At 46.2% G+C, this 18,007-nt stretch overlaps 1 protein-coding gene across 5 annotated transcripts; it reads right to left on the bottom strand.

Annotated features, from left to right (window-relative positions):
- Positions 1-5,698: 5,698 nt before the first annotated feature.
- DHRS7B (dehydrogenase/reductase 7B) lies at positions 5,699-16,437 on the bottom strand. Of its 5 annotated transcripts, none has more exons than XM_065412321.1 (6): positions 16,248-16,437; positions 12,279-12,398; positions 10,424-10,645; positions 8,991-9,083; positions 7,130-7,282; positions 5,699-5,936 (listed from the first exon to the last, which is right to left on the bottom strand). In XM_065412321.1, the coding sequence occupies exons 1-6, from the start codon at positions 16,396-16,398 to the stop codon at positions 5,731-5,733; spliced, it is 945 nt and encodes a 314-aa protein (XP_065268393.1). In that variant the 5' UTR covers positions 16,399-16,437; the 3' UTR covers positions 5,699-5,730. The 5 variants fall into 5 exon arrangements, with proteins under 5 accessions (XP_065268393.1, XP_065268396.1, XP_065268395.1 ...); XM_065412324.1 differs by lacking the exon at positions 12,279-12,398 and adding an exon at positions 16,087-16,101 and having other exon boundaries at positions 10,424-10,582; positions 16,248-16,422; XM_065412323.1 differs by having other exon boundaries at positions 12,279-12,386; positions 16,248-16,422.
- Positions 16,438-18,007: the final 1,570 nt, after the last annotated feature.

The raw sequence follows: 18,007 nt of genomic DNA, 5'->3' as shown, positions 1-18,007 counted from the left end.
TGCTTTTGCGCTTTTTACTACTAAAATGGCTCCTTTTTGGAGTTTGGTTCAAGTGGGGAGGGGACCTAACATTTTGCCATGGTAATTCACACTACTTATATACACAGCAGCAGTGCCCATGTGACCTTGCAATCTGATGAAGGGATGGCTTTGATGAGCAATGGGGTTTGTGACTTTCTGTGCATCACCAGTTGCTTCTTGGTGAAGGGGGCCAGTTGTGACAGTGTTTATGATAATCTATCTCGAGCACTGATGCTCTGTTCTTAGACTGCAGTGCTGTTCTGCCGCTTTCCCCCTGAGCTCAGTGGGAACTGGTCTAAATTTCCTGTTGGTGCCAAGCACTTCTTGCTCAACTTACATATAGATTCTTCTCCAGTGTGGACATATCTCCATTGGGTGTAAGATTAAGTTCTCTTGGTGTGGTAGGTAAGTCTTAAACTGCATTGGAGTTAAGGACTCCAGAGGGGAGCAGCTGATGACTTCACCCATGTCATATTTTGTTACTGTCGCGCACATTTGTGCAACCACTATGTGAAATTAAAATAGTATTAGCAACATGTGCCCTGATCATTTACTTCCTTTGGCATTGGTGGTAACGTCTAGAGGAACTTGCCGTCAGTGCAAGAGGCCATCTACTGAACTGTGTAATTGCTAAGTAATTATGCCCTATTCTGGAATTTAAAAGAATTCAATCTAGTGCATAAATTCCCGTTTCCTAGCTGGAAACAGTCAAAATCCTGTTCTGCGGGAATGAAAAGCATTTGTAACTGGCCAAGCTTTCAAAACAGCATTTTAAAGAGGAGTAGACACAGGCGCCTGTCTCCTCCTGCCAGATGGGATGGCAGGTGTGATCTGCTATAGAAAGGCAGCTCTGCTTCCCGTGTTTGTCCTGGACATGAGAGCAAAGCCCTGTAACCTGAACCGGGTATGTACAGGTGTACGGCCTGCTTAAATAGCTGTTGCAACTTGACCTCCAAAGCTGAGGCACTGACCTTGGAATGGAGTCACACAAGGTCAGAGACCAAACTAAACTCACCTTTTTCCATATGGCACAGCAGGCCAGAAAACTCCCTATCACGTCGAAATTTCAGCAGCATAGTTTGGCTGAGGTCTGGGATTTGTAGTCTTCTGTTTTCATTTAAGCATCTGGTATGGAAGGCAAAGCTTTTGTTTCGGGCATATGTCCTCTCCCTGCACGGATACAGGTAAGGCTGTGTTTGTCACAGAGGTCATAAAAGTCACATCCCTGACTTCCGGGACATTCTCTGCTTCAGCCTCAGGGGCTGCAGGACTCGAGCTTACAGCCAGTGAGGCCCTCCTCAGGGTTCCAGCGACAGGGGGACACCTCGGTCGAGTGGCTGGGGGTGTCCCATTTCCTCTTTGGGAAATATGGTCACCCTGCAGCTTCCAGGGGCAGAGGGAGAACCTCAAAGTTCCCAGCCACCACGGTGGTGGGGGAAACCATGGAGCTGCAGCAGCAAAAGTTACACAGGTCACGGCTTCTATGAATTTTTGTTTTATTGCCCGTGACCTGTCCGTGATTTTTACTAAAAATAACCATGACAAAATCTTTGCCTTAATGACAGGCTAATGTTTCACAGCCCCCAAACAGCGTCTGAGTAAGTAACTCAAATGCTCGGATTTAGAAATGCCTATAAACAATGCCAAATGGAGGCTTTAAAGGGAGTTCTTGTGGAATCGGGACTCAATTCACTTTTCTGACTCTTCGTGCCTGGACTGGTCTCACTAGACAATGGCCATTGTGAAAGCCCTGGCCTTTGTTCTGTTACAAAAGCTGCTAATACAGCTATCTCCATCCAAGGTTAAAAGTAGCTGAGATGTCAGAGCTATTTTATTTATAGCAACAATGAGCAGCTGCCTGCACTTTTTTGTTTTGTAGGGGGAGAAGAAACAAATGCTTTGTGCCCAGCCCGGGAGTTGTGCTTTTCCAACTGTTTTCTTTCATGTCTTGCCTTAAAGTCATCTGGAACGTACCACTTGGCAGATGGGATCTAGCTGGCTTGGACTCCTGCTGCTGCCCAAGGAGCTGGAATATTTCTGCACCTACCACCTCTAGCAATGCTGTGCAAAGCAGAGGTTCCTGCCTGACAGGGAGGACTGGCAAGGCCACTCATTTCCTTTCACTGCCAAGGAGCCTCTGTGCTGGTATCTGTCAGTGTCACTCCTTCCCTTGCCCAGGAGGGGTCACTGTGACTTGGAACTAAACCCTACCTGGCTCTCCTTATGGGCATCTGGATCAGCTGAGGTTAAGTGGTTTAAAAAAAAAAAAGGGTCAAAGGGTGGGGTATTTTTTTTTATTACAAGCTGAAATGTGAACAGGCAGCTAGACCTACTTGCTACAGTGAGCACGTGTTCCATTTTTTTACAGTAACTGAGAGCTGTCACTCCATCCAAGGCATGACAGGACATGTAGAAACACACCTCACTTGAGCTCTAAATTTCAGAGGTCACTATCAAGGAAAGCCAGCAACTATCATGAATGTTTGTCCCAGCAAAACAGAGATTGCGCCTTAATCACAAGAAGAATTCAGTGCTTTAAACACAAGAGAAATGTGCAGGTATAAACAGTGAAGGCAAGATCCAGCTCAGGTGGAAGGGGAGATTCTGGATGGTGTACTAAAAATGGATTCTTCCTGTATGAAGTTCCTCCTAAGCATCAGTAGTGTTTGGGGTGAAGCTCTTGGTATAGAAGGGGTAGGTGGGGGGAAGATAAAATGCTCTACCATGGTATGTGTGGGGAGAAACAGACCAGAACTACCTAAGTGATTTGACAGAGTGCAGCACCATCCCCTGGCTGCTAGTGAATTCTGTGCCATCTGAAAGCCACAGTGCGAGTGGTGAATGAAGCAGTGGCCTGTGCCTGAGACTCAGTTCTGCCTGTAATGGGATTATCAGCAATAGGAGATAGTGAGGAGTCACTATAGAAGCTGAGGTTTAGGATGGCTGTGTTGGTTCACACCCCCCCCCCCATCCCCCTTCAATTAACTGAGATGGGATGTAGATGATTCCACCAAGGGAAGTCGGGGGATAAAAACAAGTACAAAGCATGGTCAGTAACCTACACAATGGAATGAGTTGTGCAGGTAGCCATCTGCACCAGCCCTGCTTGCAAGAGCTACCCCCTAGTCTTTGTGTAAAGCTCGTAACCCTTGCAGGTGAGGTTCTCTTGTCCTGCAGGGGTTAGGATCCCCAGAGGGCAGCCTCCTCCCCAGAATGAGTACTCCAGTCCCTACTGCTGCCTGGCCACCATTCCTGCAGGTGGGATGCTCCGCTGCCATGGAGTGCTCGAAGTATCTTCTTAAACTTCATGAGGGAGAGGAAAAACCATTTTGCAAATATGAATAATGTGCAAAATCCCCACTGGCTGCTACAATGCTATTTCCGTAAATCCATTCAGTGTACAGTGCAGTTCTAAAACAATTTCATTACCAGGTAACATTCCTAGCTGCTTGAGGTGATGTGCCAGAGTGTACCTAGCCTTGTGGTGATCACAAGCGGCATCTAGAATGGTAACTTGCCAATTGGTGCTTCGTGCTCTGTTGGAACCACTGTTAGGGGCTGAAGAGGGTGCAGGTGGAAGAGACTAGTAAGAAGTGCTATATTCCACTAACAGTGCAAGGATCCAGGTCGGTTAAATGACATACTGGCTGTGTAGCAAGAACTACACAAAACATATCCATTGTAGGAAGGTATGAAAACTTAAGCTAGCAAACACAGAACAAGTTCCCCTCGGTAGAAGGGAAGCTCCCCTCCCAAGGAGGAAGTGGTTAAAGCCAACAGTGCCTGGTAATGCCTTGGATTTAAGTCTTAGCTGGGAGATCCTTCAGCTTCAGTTAGTACACCAGAAAGCTTCCATCAGCCCTAACTTCAGCTCTGAGATTTTGCACAAGAAGCTTGTGGTGTCAGCCGTCCAAGGAGTTGTAATGTTTATCCTGTTACCAGCTCTACAATGTAATGTTTTGCTAGGGCTTTCAGGGGCAAAGGTCACCACAGAGCAGGAGCAATTCAGTACTTTAAGGTGAAAACCTGAAGCAAGTCTCAGAGGGGAAGGCCCTCCAAGCCCCTCACCCTTGCAAAAGGCTGCCCTTCACAACTGAATAGAAGCTGGAGAGGGCTACTCTACAAGTGAGACTGTGCCCAAGCCAGCAGAGGCTAGGACTAAGGTGTGTGGTGCTACAATGTCATCTTAACTCCCCATTGGCAGGGCACAAGCACAGGAATGCCCCCAAATTAGCTTCAGCTGCCTTGCCTGACAGGGGCTGCAGCACAAAACACTTCATTTCAAACCCTGAAGGGACACAGAATACAACTTTTATTTCCATCATTTGAGGTGCACTTACAGGCAGGACACACGCAAGAGTGGTAAAGTGCGCAGAAATGGAGACTAAGAATAAGCACAGGATATGGGCTAGCAGCTGAGTGCAGGGATTGGGTCTGGATAGATTTTACTTGGTTTCTGCTATCAGGGTTTTTTTTTTAAATAAGGAAGCTAAGAATGAGTCCGCTCCCCTTCTGCCTGCCCTATCAAACAAGTGGAAAATTGAGCAACACCACCCTGCTTTAGGGTACAGATTCTAACCTTCCCACTAGTAACCAGTGTTCAGGAGAAGGGATGAGCATCCTGCCTCCCTCTGTGAGGGAGATGCTCCATTAGGCCCAGGGAAAATGGGAGAAGAGACAGATAGTGCCCTCTCCCTGGAGCCTCAATGCTGAAGTTGTTTAGCAAGATACCCCAAAATACAGTGTGGAAGCAGTAATAGGTCCCAATTAACACACAATAGCTTTAAAACAGGTAAAACCATATGGGTCTGTCTCCATTAGCTGCACCTACAGGTTCACTTCCCACCCCTTGTCATCACAAGGCTTGTTGCCTGGCACCAAAGGGGTCACAGCTTATTCCTTGCTCTAGGCACACAGCAGAACAATGCTGGGTGTCTGAGTGTTTTACAGTCAAAGGTTCACGTTGGTGCTGCTGCCGCCGCCACCACCTTTCCAGGGGTTCCGTGCTTACATGGCAGCAACGTTCACTGGAGCCGAACACTGCTGTGGAGGGCTGGTCTTTCTAGAGCTACTTTAGAAAAAGGCTAATACAAAAACTGAGCTGAAGGCTAGGTGGCTTAATGGGTCACTCGTGCTCCATCCAGTGCAGATATCCACGGTGTCATTCCTAACCCGGACCTGGGCACTTTAAACTGTTTAAAAAGCAGCACTGAACAGGTAATTTTGGCTTAAATCAAGTGATGCGGTGTACTAGGGACACAGTAGACCATTCCAACCCAAGGGATAACTTCTGGATCAGACAGGGGGCAGACTCTGCTCTGGAGAGCTCCTGGGTGAGGACTGAAGTTCACTGGGAGCACTGGGTGGGGAAAAATAACATCTATCTGCCTGTGCTTGGCTTTAGCCAGCACTGGTTCCTACTCACTGGAGAACAATAAAACTCAAAATGAGGGTGGGGAGAGTGGGAAAGGTTGTCCTCAGGTATCATCCCCTGCAGCTTCAGCCAGTTCACCTGTAGTAGAGGAAGCCTTCTCTAGGTGATGGTGGGGCACTGTGGGCCTCCCTTGATCCGCATGGAACTTCCAACTCTGCACACAATGGTAAGATGCAACCTTTTAAATTTGTTTCTTGAAGTAACACATCCATAGTCAAAGCCAAGATGCCTGAGTTCGTTTCCTTGTCCTAGTCAATGCCCATGGGAGCTGAGCTCTAAGAGTCCTTTACTTTCCTCTCCTTTCTTGCTCTAGATGCCATAAAAGTGAAGAAGAGTCTGGGGGACAGAGTTCGCAGGTAAACAGCCAGGGAAGGCAGTAAGCCAGCTATGAGCACCTCCTTCTTCTTCTGCCCCACTGCATTAAGAACCACCTGAGCCACCTCTGCAGCTGTTCTGCCTTCAATGGTGTTCTTGTCCATAACTGTAAAGAGCAAAGGGAAATCGGTATGGATGGCAGCAGGTAAGCACTCGTTTCTGAAGGGTTATTTCCCCAAGAAAGCTCAGCTCACATAGTGTTTTGTTGTCAGTGAGACTCTTGCTTTTAAACCAATTTCAGGTGGGTTTGTTGGGAGCCCAAGTTTGGAGTGATGGCTAAGCTCAGGTCAGTAGACGGGGTCCTCCCAGATCCCAGGCCATTGCTCCACCACTGAAGCACGTGATCCACCAGAGGCATTATTAGACATTTTAGTTCAGTTATGGATGGAGGCTCCAATGTTGAACGCTCTCACAAGTTTCACTTGCTGCCATTTGACTGCATAAATGCCAGGTGCATATTGACTGGCTGAAGTGAGGGAGAATATGGAGAGTTTCCATAGTCCCCAAAGCTCAGCTGGAGCTATAGTTCAATAATCTGAACTCATTTCCCTCCTTCCCTCTCAACTAACTGCCTCCTTTCTATTGTATATTCTTTGTATCCCTGTAAGTAACAGACACACAAGGTGGATGAGGTAATATGTTTTTTTTAATCAATAGAAGTTGGTCCAATAAAAGATATTACCTCATCCACCTTCTCTCTAATATCCTGGGACCAATATGGCTACAGCAACACTGTAAGAAACACTGTCAATTAAAACAACGAGGAGTCTGGTGGCACCTTAAAGACTAACAGTTTTTTGGGGGCATAAGCTTTCCTGGGTAAAAAAAAACACTTCAGATGCCCAAATAAATCTGTTAGTCTTTAAGATGCCACCGGACTCCTTGGATACAGACTAACACGGCTACGCCTCTGATACTGTCAATTAAGTTCGTTTCAAACAGGTGTGGAGTGCCACAGAATTGGCTTGTTAAAAATACCAGCTCCTACGTACCATTTAAAGCCCCTTGAGGTCCCTGTATAACCCCCAAATCGCAATTTATTCTTTGTGAGAGATCTCAGCTTTTGTGCTACTCCTTGGAGACACCCCTACAGCCAGCATCCAAAGCCGTTCCCTGAGGCAAACCCCATCCCCCAAACTCCTGAGGCCGATGCAACCCTTTTGTAGAACTCTGCTAATGCAATCACTCTCTTGCCTGCAACATGGAGATCTGGCAAATTGCCGAGGCGGAGGCGTTGAGAGTAGTTTGTTAGCAGAGAAGTGATCTTGTTTCCTGTGAGTACAGAAGGCCAATCCTCACCTCCATAGCGAGATCCATCTGCAGTTACAGCATTGACAGACAGATTTGTCTGAATATAGCCAGGGCTCACAACAGTCACATCGATTTCATACTGTTCCATCTCCGCTCGCAGACAGTCAAAAAAGGCCTGGGTGGCATGCTTGGAGGCTGCATCTGCAAAACACAACTTGGGCATGCAGTCAGAGGGAGGAGGAGCAGGGTTCAGGCTAATTTTTTTCACCTGCAACCCCTCTGGCACTAGAGCACAGCACCATTTAACAGCACAGTGCAACACTGTATTGCTTTGTTACAAGAAGCGAAGAACAGCAACTCTTAATGGAAGTTAGAGGCATTTTCAAAAGGTCATTACTCAAGTTGGAAGCTGGCCAGGATGCAGGGCTTCATATCTGACTTGGGCAGAAGGCCCTAGAACAATTCTCACATCTGATAAGAGAGCTGGAGTTCAGCATAGAAGAGCAATTGAGGAAATACATGGTTGAGGCAGAGCGGGAATATAATTCCCAATAGCAGGACAGCAGGGCCTGGTATGACAAGGCATAGAGCAGGCTCAGGGAGTGGCTTCTTTACTTAATTAAAAACCTGACCACACAACAAGGTGGGAGCAGAGACAAGTCATACAGCCTAGGGCAGGACTTGTTCACCTCTTTTCCATGCATCCCCCCACCTCAACTGAGCTGCTGCCCAAAGTCTCTCTTCCCAGTCCAATATACTCTAATCCTCCCCCAGCATGGAGTCTGCAAGACTAGATAATCGGCATCTCTTTTCTTCCCTACTCCACCCCACATTCAGGCTCTCATTAAGTCCTGTCACCTTTATGCGGTCTCTCAAATCCATATCCCCTTCATCATCCCAACTTCCAAAACCTAGGTCCATGCCTGGAGCATATTGTATCAGCTACTTCAGCTTCCACCTCTCATCTTGTTCTCCCCCAATCTAATCTATTCAAAACATCACCATTGTTATCTTCTTCTGCTGTTGCTCTGACCACGTCACAACCCCTTCTTGAAATCCTTCACTGGCTTCCCCACTCCTTCTAGATCAAGTTCAAGCTCCTCCCCTACCAGACTCTTTACAGTTCCACTCATTTCATCGTACAACCTGTCTCTGCATTCCTCCTTATTCTCTGTTCCCTCTTATCTCTCAGCTTTGTACCTTCTTTTCATCCTGCAGCCTATGCTTGAAATGGTCTCCAATTTCCCATGTTTCAAGCACTCTCCCTCTCTCCTTTCAAATCCCTATTTCCTTGAGGTCTCCTACACTAATTTTTTCACAGATTGCTCTTGTCTTGAGTCTGAATTATTACCCTTATATGTCCAAATTCGACTGCAGGCTCTTCATGCCAAAGACCTTATCTGCTTATGCATTTTTTGGTAAGGCAGTGTGCAATTTACTGTGCTCTTTAAGTAACAGGATACGCTTCTACATTCCCAGGATCCCTACACCCAGGGAGAACTGTCACGCAGAAGCCAGGAAAAGAGCATGGATAAACGGCAATACGATTATGGAACTAAATCCTAGTAACTAAAGATTGCAGGGGTTCTCAGACATTAGCATGGATTGATGCCATGAAGCTGTCAGGGTAAGGAAGGAGATCCTGGCCTGCCCTCCCCTGAGAATTTTAGACCAGAGCTTCAGTCTATGAAGATTTTAAGACTTGTGATCAAGGCTCCCCTCCCTTGAACACTTCTGACCACTGTGTCAGAGGGTTGAGCCCACATTGAAAATGTTCCACAGCTCTTGCATTCCATGCATAGTGCCTCCTCCAAGGATGGGAGCAATGGAAATAGCTCCAAATATTCAGCCCTCCACTCAAGTGCCCTGGACTCCTATTCCCCATCCTGCATACAGGTACTGTACTTACATGCTGATCTGAAAGGAATGCTTATTTTGCCTTGAACGCTGCTGATCACCACAATGTGGCCTTGTTGTCTTTTGATCATGGAGGGCAGAAGAGCTAGAGAGAGGGGGGAGACTCATTCAGAAGAACAATAATTGCTGTTACTGCTACCCAGAATCAGTGTTTATAAGAGCAGTGCCACTACGAAACCTGGGGTCATCTAAGGTCTGCTGATCCAATTTAGGAGCAGGGTCAGGGGACACTGGTTAACAAGATGTTCACGTTAAAATGAAAGCCCCTCGTTAGGCCCCAGATTAAGCAATGCCAAGAAGGTCCATTCTCTCCTGGTTCTTCTCCTCTCCCGCACCCCCCCGAAATCTTCCAGCTCCACTTGAGACTGCAATACCAGAGGCACCCTCCATCATGAACTATTCTACACACTCCTAATGACTCATGAGCCATCCTCCTTGGAGTCAAAAGGGTTGTGTGCACCATGATTGTCACTTTAAACCTGAACACTAACTGCAGCTTCAGCTGGGATAGCAAACCTGGCTATTGCAGTCCGGCTGTGCTCTCTGGGATTCTACCAGGGCAGAGGGGAGAACAAGGCATTTCTTGAAATGTTTACTGAGCTAGAATCAGAGGAGGTTTAAAGAGCAAAGTAGATAGACTTTACCAAATGTTTGTGCAGCATCGAACGCAGTATACCCTGATCTTGACCACCAAGCACTACAATAACACACAGCGCCCCCCCAGCATAAGGTCATGGATAAGAGTACAACAGATTCTAGTTAAGCCAAAGCAACTAAGCACAGGTCACAAAAGACAAGCTCTGCTGAGCCCATCTGAACTCTGGGCAATTTTAGGCAGGACTGGAGGGTTTACATTCTACAGCAAAAGTGGCAGGATGCACCAGGGAGCACCAGAAACGTTACAAGGGGAGGAGAGGCAAATCACTTCTGTGTAGAGAAAGAAATGCTATCAAGAAGGGTGTGTCTGTCTTTTTCTAACCCTCTATGGCTTGGCAGAAGGAAACTCCTCTTGGAAGTCATAAAAGGGGCTTTTGCTCTTGGTTTCAATATTTCTAAACTTGTGTCAGGTAACCACTTCCCAGATGGATCCCAGTTTTGCTGTCTACACAGAAACTTTTCCAAACCAGACTAAAACAAAATAGGGCTGTCACCAGGGATACACAAATAATATGGGTACGCAACAATTACAGAAGAAACTATTCTAGCGCAAGGGCCTCTGAGAATTGAGAGAGCAAAGAGAGTTCAGGAGGCTTTTTCTGAAGAATCTTAATAGGATTAAGAATGGGTGGCAACGTAAAGTGGAGGGCAATGGTAAGCAGTTAGAACAGCTGGAGAGGCAAGGACAAGGGGCAGGGGTAATCCCAATCTGAAGAGCTAAGCAACAGCCCAGCCTGAATGCATGAGGAAGGGATAAGTGGTGTATACCTTTTGTGAATGCTATAGGACCAAAGTAGTTGGTTTCCATCACTTTTTTGTCCACATCCATCCCCGTGTCCAATATCGTGCCTCGGTAACTGATCCCTGCATTGTTGATCAGTATGTCCACATGACCCACACACTTCAGGATCTCTTCAGCAGCACTTACTACCGTTTTAGTATCAGAGAGGTCAAAGATCACAGTGAAAGGTTTGTGTATCTGTGAACAAACTACATGTTAGGAAAAGGCTTCTTCTGGGCTCCTGACCATTCATTCCCATTTCTTAGGGAGAAGGTGCAAAGAAGAGGACTGTTCCTTCAAAGCTGAGAAGGCAGGAGCACCCAACCTTTGTCCAATCATAGGCTGCAGTGGCTACTTGCAAGGAACCCACAATCATCAATAGAGCAAATTTCCATTTCCTTTGGTATGGACTAAAGAAACTACAGATCCCAGCATGCAATGTTCCATCTTGCTCCACAAGGCTTTCTGCTCAAATCTGAAGAACTGCATGCTGGGACCATGTCAATCTCAGATCACACATCCATAGCATGGAGCAGTGATACTTAGACTGAGGCTTGGTAAATGAAAGAATGAATTCATACTTCTGTGACTCTTTTGGGTAATGTTGATCCTTAAACACTGAGGTCTGAGTATTACTGGTATAGACGGTGCTGCCACTGGCCACATCTTAGAACTCTATGATCCTCACAACTGGGCCACCTCTTGATCTTCCCAGCACTGGAAATAACAAGGGTAATGAAATGGAGTGGCGTGGAGATCAATTTTCTACCTGTGATATCCTGTCAGGGACAGTCCCACGGAAGTCTATCGGGAAGAGTCCACTCTTCTTTCCTACCCACATCCTCCAAGCAGTCCCATCCTCAAACTACTTGGGATTTGATCCGCAGTAAACTGGTAACACTTTACAAACATGGATCACCCTTCTGCATTAGGGAAGGGTTAGTGGCGACGTGAAGGGTGGAAGTAGCAAAGACAAAGAGCTATTTAATGAGGAAACTGGCCCAAGAGCACAGCAGAAGATTCTTGTGTTGCTTAGAGTTGTGGAAGTAGATGTCAGAGTGCATGGAGGTACCATACACATATCCCTCCAGTTTGTTCTGCCCTGCTTGGGGGGGGAATGTGTTGATAGGACAGAGGGAGATACAGCTAAGGGCCTCAATTCTATGTTGCTCCATTTCTGCACTTGGTGCAGGAACAAGGTGAAGGAGAGGATCAAAAGGCAGCTTTAAATCACCTTTGCACCTCCCTACGGCAGCTCTAAGTTGTGCCAACATGTAACAGCCCTCTGTGGGCTAATAAACCAGTACAGAATAGCTGGAGTGCACTGCACTTTGGCCTGCTCCCAACACCAGCTGTCAGGCAGGGAGTGAGCAAGTGCGATCCCCCTGGAATCTCTCTTGCACCAAAGTGTTACTACTTTGTTAGATAAAATAACTCTGATATAGTCAAAGAGTCCCAGCCTGTTCTGTTATCCTGGGATTGTACCTGCACCGCTAAGAACCTTCAGTGGCCAGATACTACCCTTTTATCCAACCAATTTTATAGGTAGAGATCAAAAACAAAACTGAAGTCAGTTAAGTTACTCTGCCAGGGGTACAGGTCTCCATCCTGCATGCACACACTTGGTTTGTTAAATCATGGATCATTTTTAAGATGGTTGACTCAAGAACATTTTCTGCAAGACAGGACACATCACTAGATTATATTCCCATACATGCAGCATAAACTGCCGATAATTGCAGCATTGCAACTTTCTCATTCAACAAGAAATTCTGCATATCCTGTAATGGCATGAACAGCAATCCCAGCACCAGGATGCAATAGCCCGTTCTCTCCCTATACTTACATTCTTTGCGTGATTGGCCTTGGCAGAGAGCTCCTGCACCAGGTCCTGTAGTCTCTCACCATTTCTGCCACAAAGCACCAGTCTGGAACCAGCTGCATGGAAAGCTTTTGCACATTCTTTGGAGGAAGGGGATAAAAGAAGAGCAGGTGTTTTAATGCCAGAAACAGATTTCATATCTACTTTATAGCTGGAGACATGCACTAAAGATCCCATTAGCATGGGTTGGAGATGGCCATGTTGATCACGTGACCAAATCATCTCGCCAACAGAATCAAACTTATAGCAAGATGCATTTTCTTTATACCACATTTCTAATAGAAAAGCTTTTTATTTTTAAAGTAGTATCTTAATTTTTCATCTTTTGTCTGAAAAGCAAGGCTGCCTCAGAAGCATGAGTCCCAGCAGAAAGGCCTTGGAGTAAGAGAGAAGCTCTGTCTTTTAGAAACACTTGACCACTGTTAGGCAGTTGGTGTGTTCTGGTCACTGCTCATAACTATGTTACTGTCCCCTTACGTTCCCCATGTCTACCTGTTGTCCCTAGTCTTAAAACGTAAAAGAAGGTCTTTTGGGCAAGGACTGTCTTTTTGTTGTGTGTATACAGTGCCTAGCACACGGGGGCCTTAGCCTCTAGCTGCCAGTGCAATGGAAATCATCGCCTCGAAAAAGGATCTAAACTAGTTTTTCTGTAAATCAAAGTTGTAGTTTAAGGTCCAGTATTTGAACATTCCTGGACTAGAAACAAATGACTTATGCCATTGGAAGGTGGAGGAGGGACATAGCACATGGCCACACTGCCTCTTCAGGCATCTGCAACATCAGGGGCCTTGGAAAATCATTCCTAGCCAAATGCACTAGGGTCATGTATAATGGCAGCTTCATTCTCTATGAAGGGAGACTACATCCTGCCATTGCAGTGAGATAACTAGGGCCCTACCAAATTCACAGTAGGGATGTAAATATTGTTTTAAAAAGTTAACCATTTAAATGATTAAAATTATATTGTTTAACCTGTTAACTGCTGGGGCTGGGGCTACTCCTGCTGGGCAGCGTGGCTGGGACCGCCGGCCGATTGGCACGGCTGTGGTTAACAAGGCAGTTAACTGGTAAGACTAATGCTTACTGGCTAACCATTTACTATTTTACATCCCTAATTCACAGTCCATTTTGGTCAATTGCACGATAATAGGATTTTTAAAATAGTAAATTCCATTATTTCAGCTATTTAAATCTGAAACTTCACGCTGTTGTAATTTAGGGGTCCTGATCCCAAAAGGAGTTGTGGGGGGTGGTCGCAAGGTTATTGTAGGGAGGGTTGCAGTACGGCTACCCTTACTTCTGTGCTGGCTGGCGGTGGCGCTGCCTTCAGAGCTGGGTAGCTGGAGAACGGAGGTGACTGCTAGCTGGGAGCCCAGCTCTGAAGGCAGAGCCGCCACCAGCAGCAGCAGTGCAAAAGTAAGGATGGCATGGGATGATATTGCAACCCTTACTTCTGCGCTGCTGCTGGCGGGGCGCTGCCTTCAGAGCTGGGTGCCCAGCTAACAGCTACCGCTCTCCAGCCACCCAGATCTGAAGGCAATTCAGAAGTAAGGGTGACAATATTGTGCCCCCCCCTTCAAATAACCCTGTGACCCCCCTGCAACTCCCTTTTGGGTCGGGATGCCCAATTTGAGAAATGCTGGTCTCCCCTGTGAAATCTGTATAACATAGGGTAAGAGCACACAAAAGACCAGATTTCACAGTCTGTGACATGTTTTTCATGGCCATGAATTTGGTAGGGCCCTGATGATAACTCTTATCCATCCAGCTACTATTATTCTAACCCTTAAGAAAAGGCAACAAAAATAACGTGATGTTATCCCTCTCTCAGGGCTATTTATTTCTGGTGTAATTCTTAACTACTAGTGCAGCTTTATGTCCTTCCACGCCCTTTGATCATGACCTAATGAATTAAGTCCCTTATTAATTACGCTGGACTGCTTTGTGATGACAGCTAAGGGTGTGGAACAATACGTTGCCAAGGGTAATTAGATGTGTCAATATATAAATAGCCCCGGGAAAAAGATGGCATACGGTTTGCTTGGGGTTTTAATGCAGCAGAGACTGTAAGAGAGGAAAACTGATTGCATAATGGGTGGAACTAAAATTTTAAAAGGGGATAAGAACTTTGGGCTGGGAGGATCCCTTCTTGCTCCTTAGTTGAAAAGCAACAAGTAGGAAAGCGACTCCCAATAAACGTATGGTATTTAAATTGCAATACGCTACGTTGACTTCAAAGGTCTCTCCCCGGACACTGGTTCTGTCTCTCTACCAAACAGGAAACATGATACTCCTCCCGCCCCCTCACACCCACTTGCAGCTCTTCAGTTCTGACTGGCTGAGATGGGCATCCAGTATATTTTGACCATTCCGCTAGTGAGGTTGCTGCTCCTCAAGGACAAATCCACACAAAAAGGGAGGTAGGCCATACACAAGCTGTACAAGTGACAATGAGAAGTCACAAGACAGCAGAAAGGACATTGTAAGCCCAAGAAGCTTTTTTAAGGCAATTCTGGGAAGAAGAATTATAGAGCACATCCACCCAGGCAGCGCATAAGTCTCCCACTGACCAAAGCTACCAGGTCACATACTTGATGGCTGTTCAAATGCACCACCTTTGCATTTTTTAAAGTTCTTGGCTCCTATTGACAATAGTGGGGTGGGGTGTTTGAACATAAAATTTGCCCACTTGGGATTTGTACCCAAAGGGGAGAGAAGCATGCATAGAATCGTGCCCCTAACTGTGGACAGGAACAGACTGGGGAAAAGATAATCTGGAAGTACAAGAGGAGACGAGTCCAGATCACCAGCTCCAGAAGGTCTTACAGAAATGGTCTGTGTCACAGTTCTTGAGGTAACTGCACCTTTAAGTCCTTCGCATCCTCCTTGAGGTCACCCCACTTAGGTCTCAGGCTTCTAGGGAGTCCCCAAACACTCTCCCTATAGACTGGGGATTTAGGCTGCAGTTTCTCTGGCAATTCTCTGTAATCCCCTCAGCAGGCCTGACTTGAGTTCAGTGCCTGCAGTCCTGTTCTCTCAGTGACAATGACAGGGTTAACCAGGGACCAGCCAGCTTTCATAAAGCAAAGTATTTATTCAGAACAACAGCATTTCAGAGAAGACAAATCTTAAAACAATGAACAACTCATGTACACATGTCTGGCTTACCAAGGGTCACCCATCTTCCACACGGAGACCCTAGCAAGTTTTAAAAGATGCCAGGTCCTTTTGCAGGGCCTGTCCCTCACAGTCCCATGTAAGTTCTTGGATCAGATGTGAGTGGCCTCTCTCCCCCCATGTCAGGGGCATCATGTGATAAGGTTTTCAGTTCTTTGTTTACTAGACCTCTTTAATCAGGTCAAAGCAGTCTATGCAATGTGAGGCTTCTCCAGACTTATTACCAACCTGGAGATTTGCATTAAATTGCCCCCCTCCTCCAATGATTTTAGTTCCTGTATAAAACTCCTGTAACTTTCCCATGGAGCCAGAATACAATCCCTAGCCCATACGAATACATCTAGCATTTATGAAGTTGACATAAGAATCTTTGAATTTTCCATGTATCTGTAGGATCTATCAGTCTGCTCTCCTGGCTTTCCCAGTATGTTAGGTGGGCAAAGGCCCCTGACAGCACAGGGTCTCTGCTACCAGTTATTCACTTCAATGAGCTCTCAAGTTTATATAAACAAACAATAGGGGCCTTTCTAGTAAGTGCTGAGGTATGGTATCCTACATGGAAGTGTGTAGCTGTGACTGGTTTGGATGTACAGCTATTCCCATTATCTCTCCAAGGTGCAAAGGCACAGAAACGTTCTGCTCCGTGCTGGTACATGTTCACAAGGGTGTGGCTCTGAACAAACAATTCCTCTTCACTCATAGCCCTCTGCACCCCAGCTTCCCGCTACCTTGCAGTGCGCTTGGAGACCCACCTTTCCCCAGGCCAGATGTAGCTCCTGTGATCACCACTACTGCATCCTGGAGGTAGGCTCGCATCCTCATTCGCTGCAGCAGCCTGAAGAGGGCGAAGAGCCCCACGCTGCCCAGAAGCAGTGGGACAATGGCTGTGAAGGTGAGATCCATGAGCTTCCCTCTGTGAATGTTCTTCCTAGAGCTACAAAATGAAAGCAAATGAGCATTTCACAGCCAGAAAAGCTAGGAAGAGATTGCAACCTGTTGGTGACCCTTTTTCCCTTTAGGATGTTGACCAGATTAAGACGCTAACATACACTTAACCCACTCTCTGCCCCCCACCCTGGCCCCTCTCCAGCACACAGGACCCAGTTTTCATGTGGACACATTCAGGGAAACATAGGTTGGACATTAGGAAAAAGTTCCTAACTGTCAGGGTGGTTAAACACTGGAATAAATTGCCTAGGGAGGTTGTGGAATCTCCATCTCTGGAGATATTTAAGAGTAGGCTAGATAAATGTCTATCAGGGATGGTCTAGACAGTATTTGGTCCTGCCATGCGGGCAGGGGACTGGACTCGATGACCTCTCGAGGTCCCTTCCAGTCCTAGAATCTATGAATCTATAAAAATCCTGCACAAAATTGGTAGTATCATGTAAATGCCCATTTTAGACACTTAAATGCCAATTTGAACATCACGACAGGACATTTGGTTTTGGACATCTTAAAGTACCATGTTACAAAGTTAAGCTCAGAGATTCCAATTCCAACAGCCTCCTTTTCTCTCATTTTACATTTTTGTTCACTCTCTGCATTTGTTTTCTTGTGCATGACACAGTTGGACCACATGCTCCTTGGGCTGGGAAGTGTCTGCACATCTATGGTACTATAAAAACATCTTAGATTTTTCTATAGCATTCATCACCACAGTATCGAAAATGCGGATCCTAACAGACAAGTACCTATACATTATTCCAGGTGGATATAAGCCAATCCACTTGTGGGGTGGGCGGGTTCCTGAGCCCGGAAGTCTATGCAGCAGCCCTGCAGCTTGAGCCAGAGTCGACTGGCATGGGCCAGCCACGGGTTTTTCTTTAATGTGTAGACATACCCCCAGAGAACAAGAGGAGGCCATGATCTAGAGTTTGAGTGCAAAACTGGGAGGCAAGAGCCCTGGCACTGACCTTTGTGTTTGGAACAAGTTATGGCAGGGTAGATATTCAACTCCCATTTAGGCATCTAAGCTGTTTTCACTGGGAGCTGGCCACTTAACGGAGGTGCCTATAAGGGAGCTGAGCTATTCTGAAAATCTGGCCCTTAACCTCTTTGCCTCCATTTCCCCATATGTACAGTGGGGATAGAATACCTTTTAACCGGTTTTACAATGACTGTGATAACCACCCTAGTCTACAGGATATGGACAATTCCCATGTGTTATCTAAAGCAATTCTGCAGTGTCCAAGTTCACACTGATTAGAATTACCTACTGCACCAGGCTGTTGTGGGGATCAGTCATCTGGTTTACTGACCAAAAAAATCAGCTGCTTTTTAATTTCATTGAGCATCCCCTTGTTTTTGCATTCTGAAAGAGCATAAATGAGTGCCTGACTCACCACCTCTGTACACCTCACTTCTTATTCATCTCCTCTCTAAACTAGGCAGTTCTGTCTTTTTAATTCCCTCATCTGGAAGCCTTTCTGTACCTCTAATCATTTTTGTTGCCCTTTTTTCTATTATTTCCATATTTATGCCTGGGGAAACTGGACAGGTGACCTAATCT

Source organism: Emys orbicularis, chromosome 10 (genome assembly GCF_028017835.1).
Source record: "Emys orbicularis isolate rEmyOrb1 chromosome 10, rEmyOrb1.hap1, whole genome shotgun sequence".
NCBI lineage: Eukaryota > Metazoa > Chordata > Testudines > Emydidae > Emys > Emys orbicularis.
Note: the sequence above shows the minus strand (reverse complement) of the source record. Positions and strands in the feature narration are given on the sequence as shown.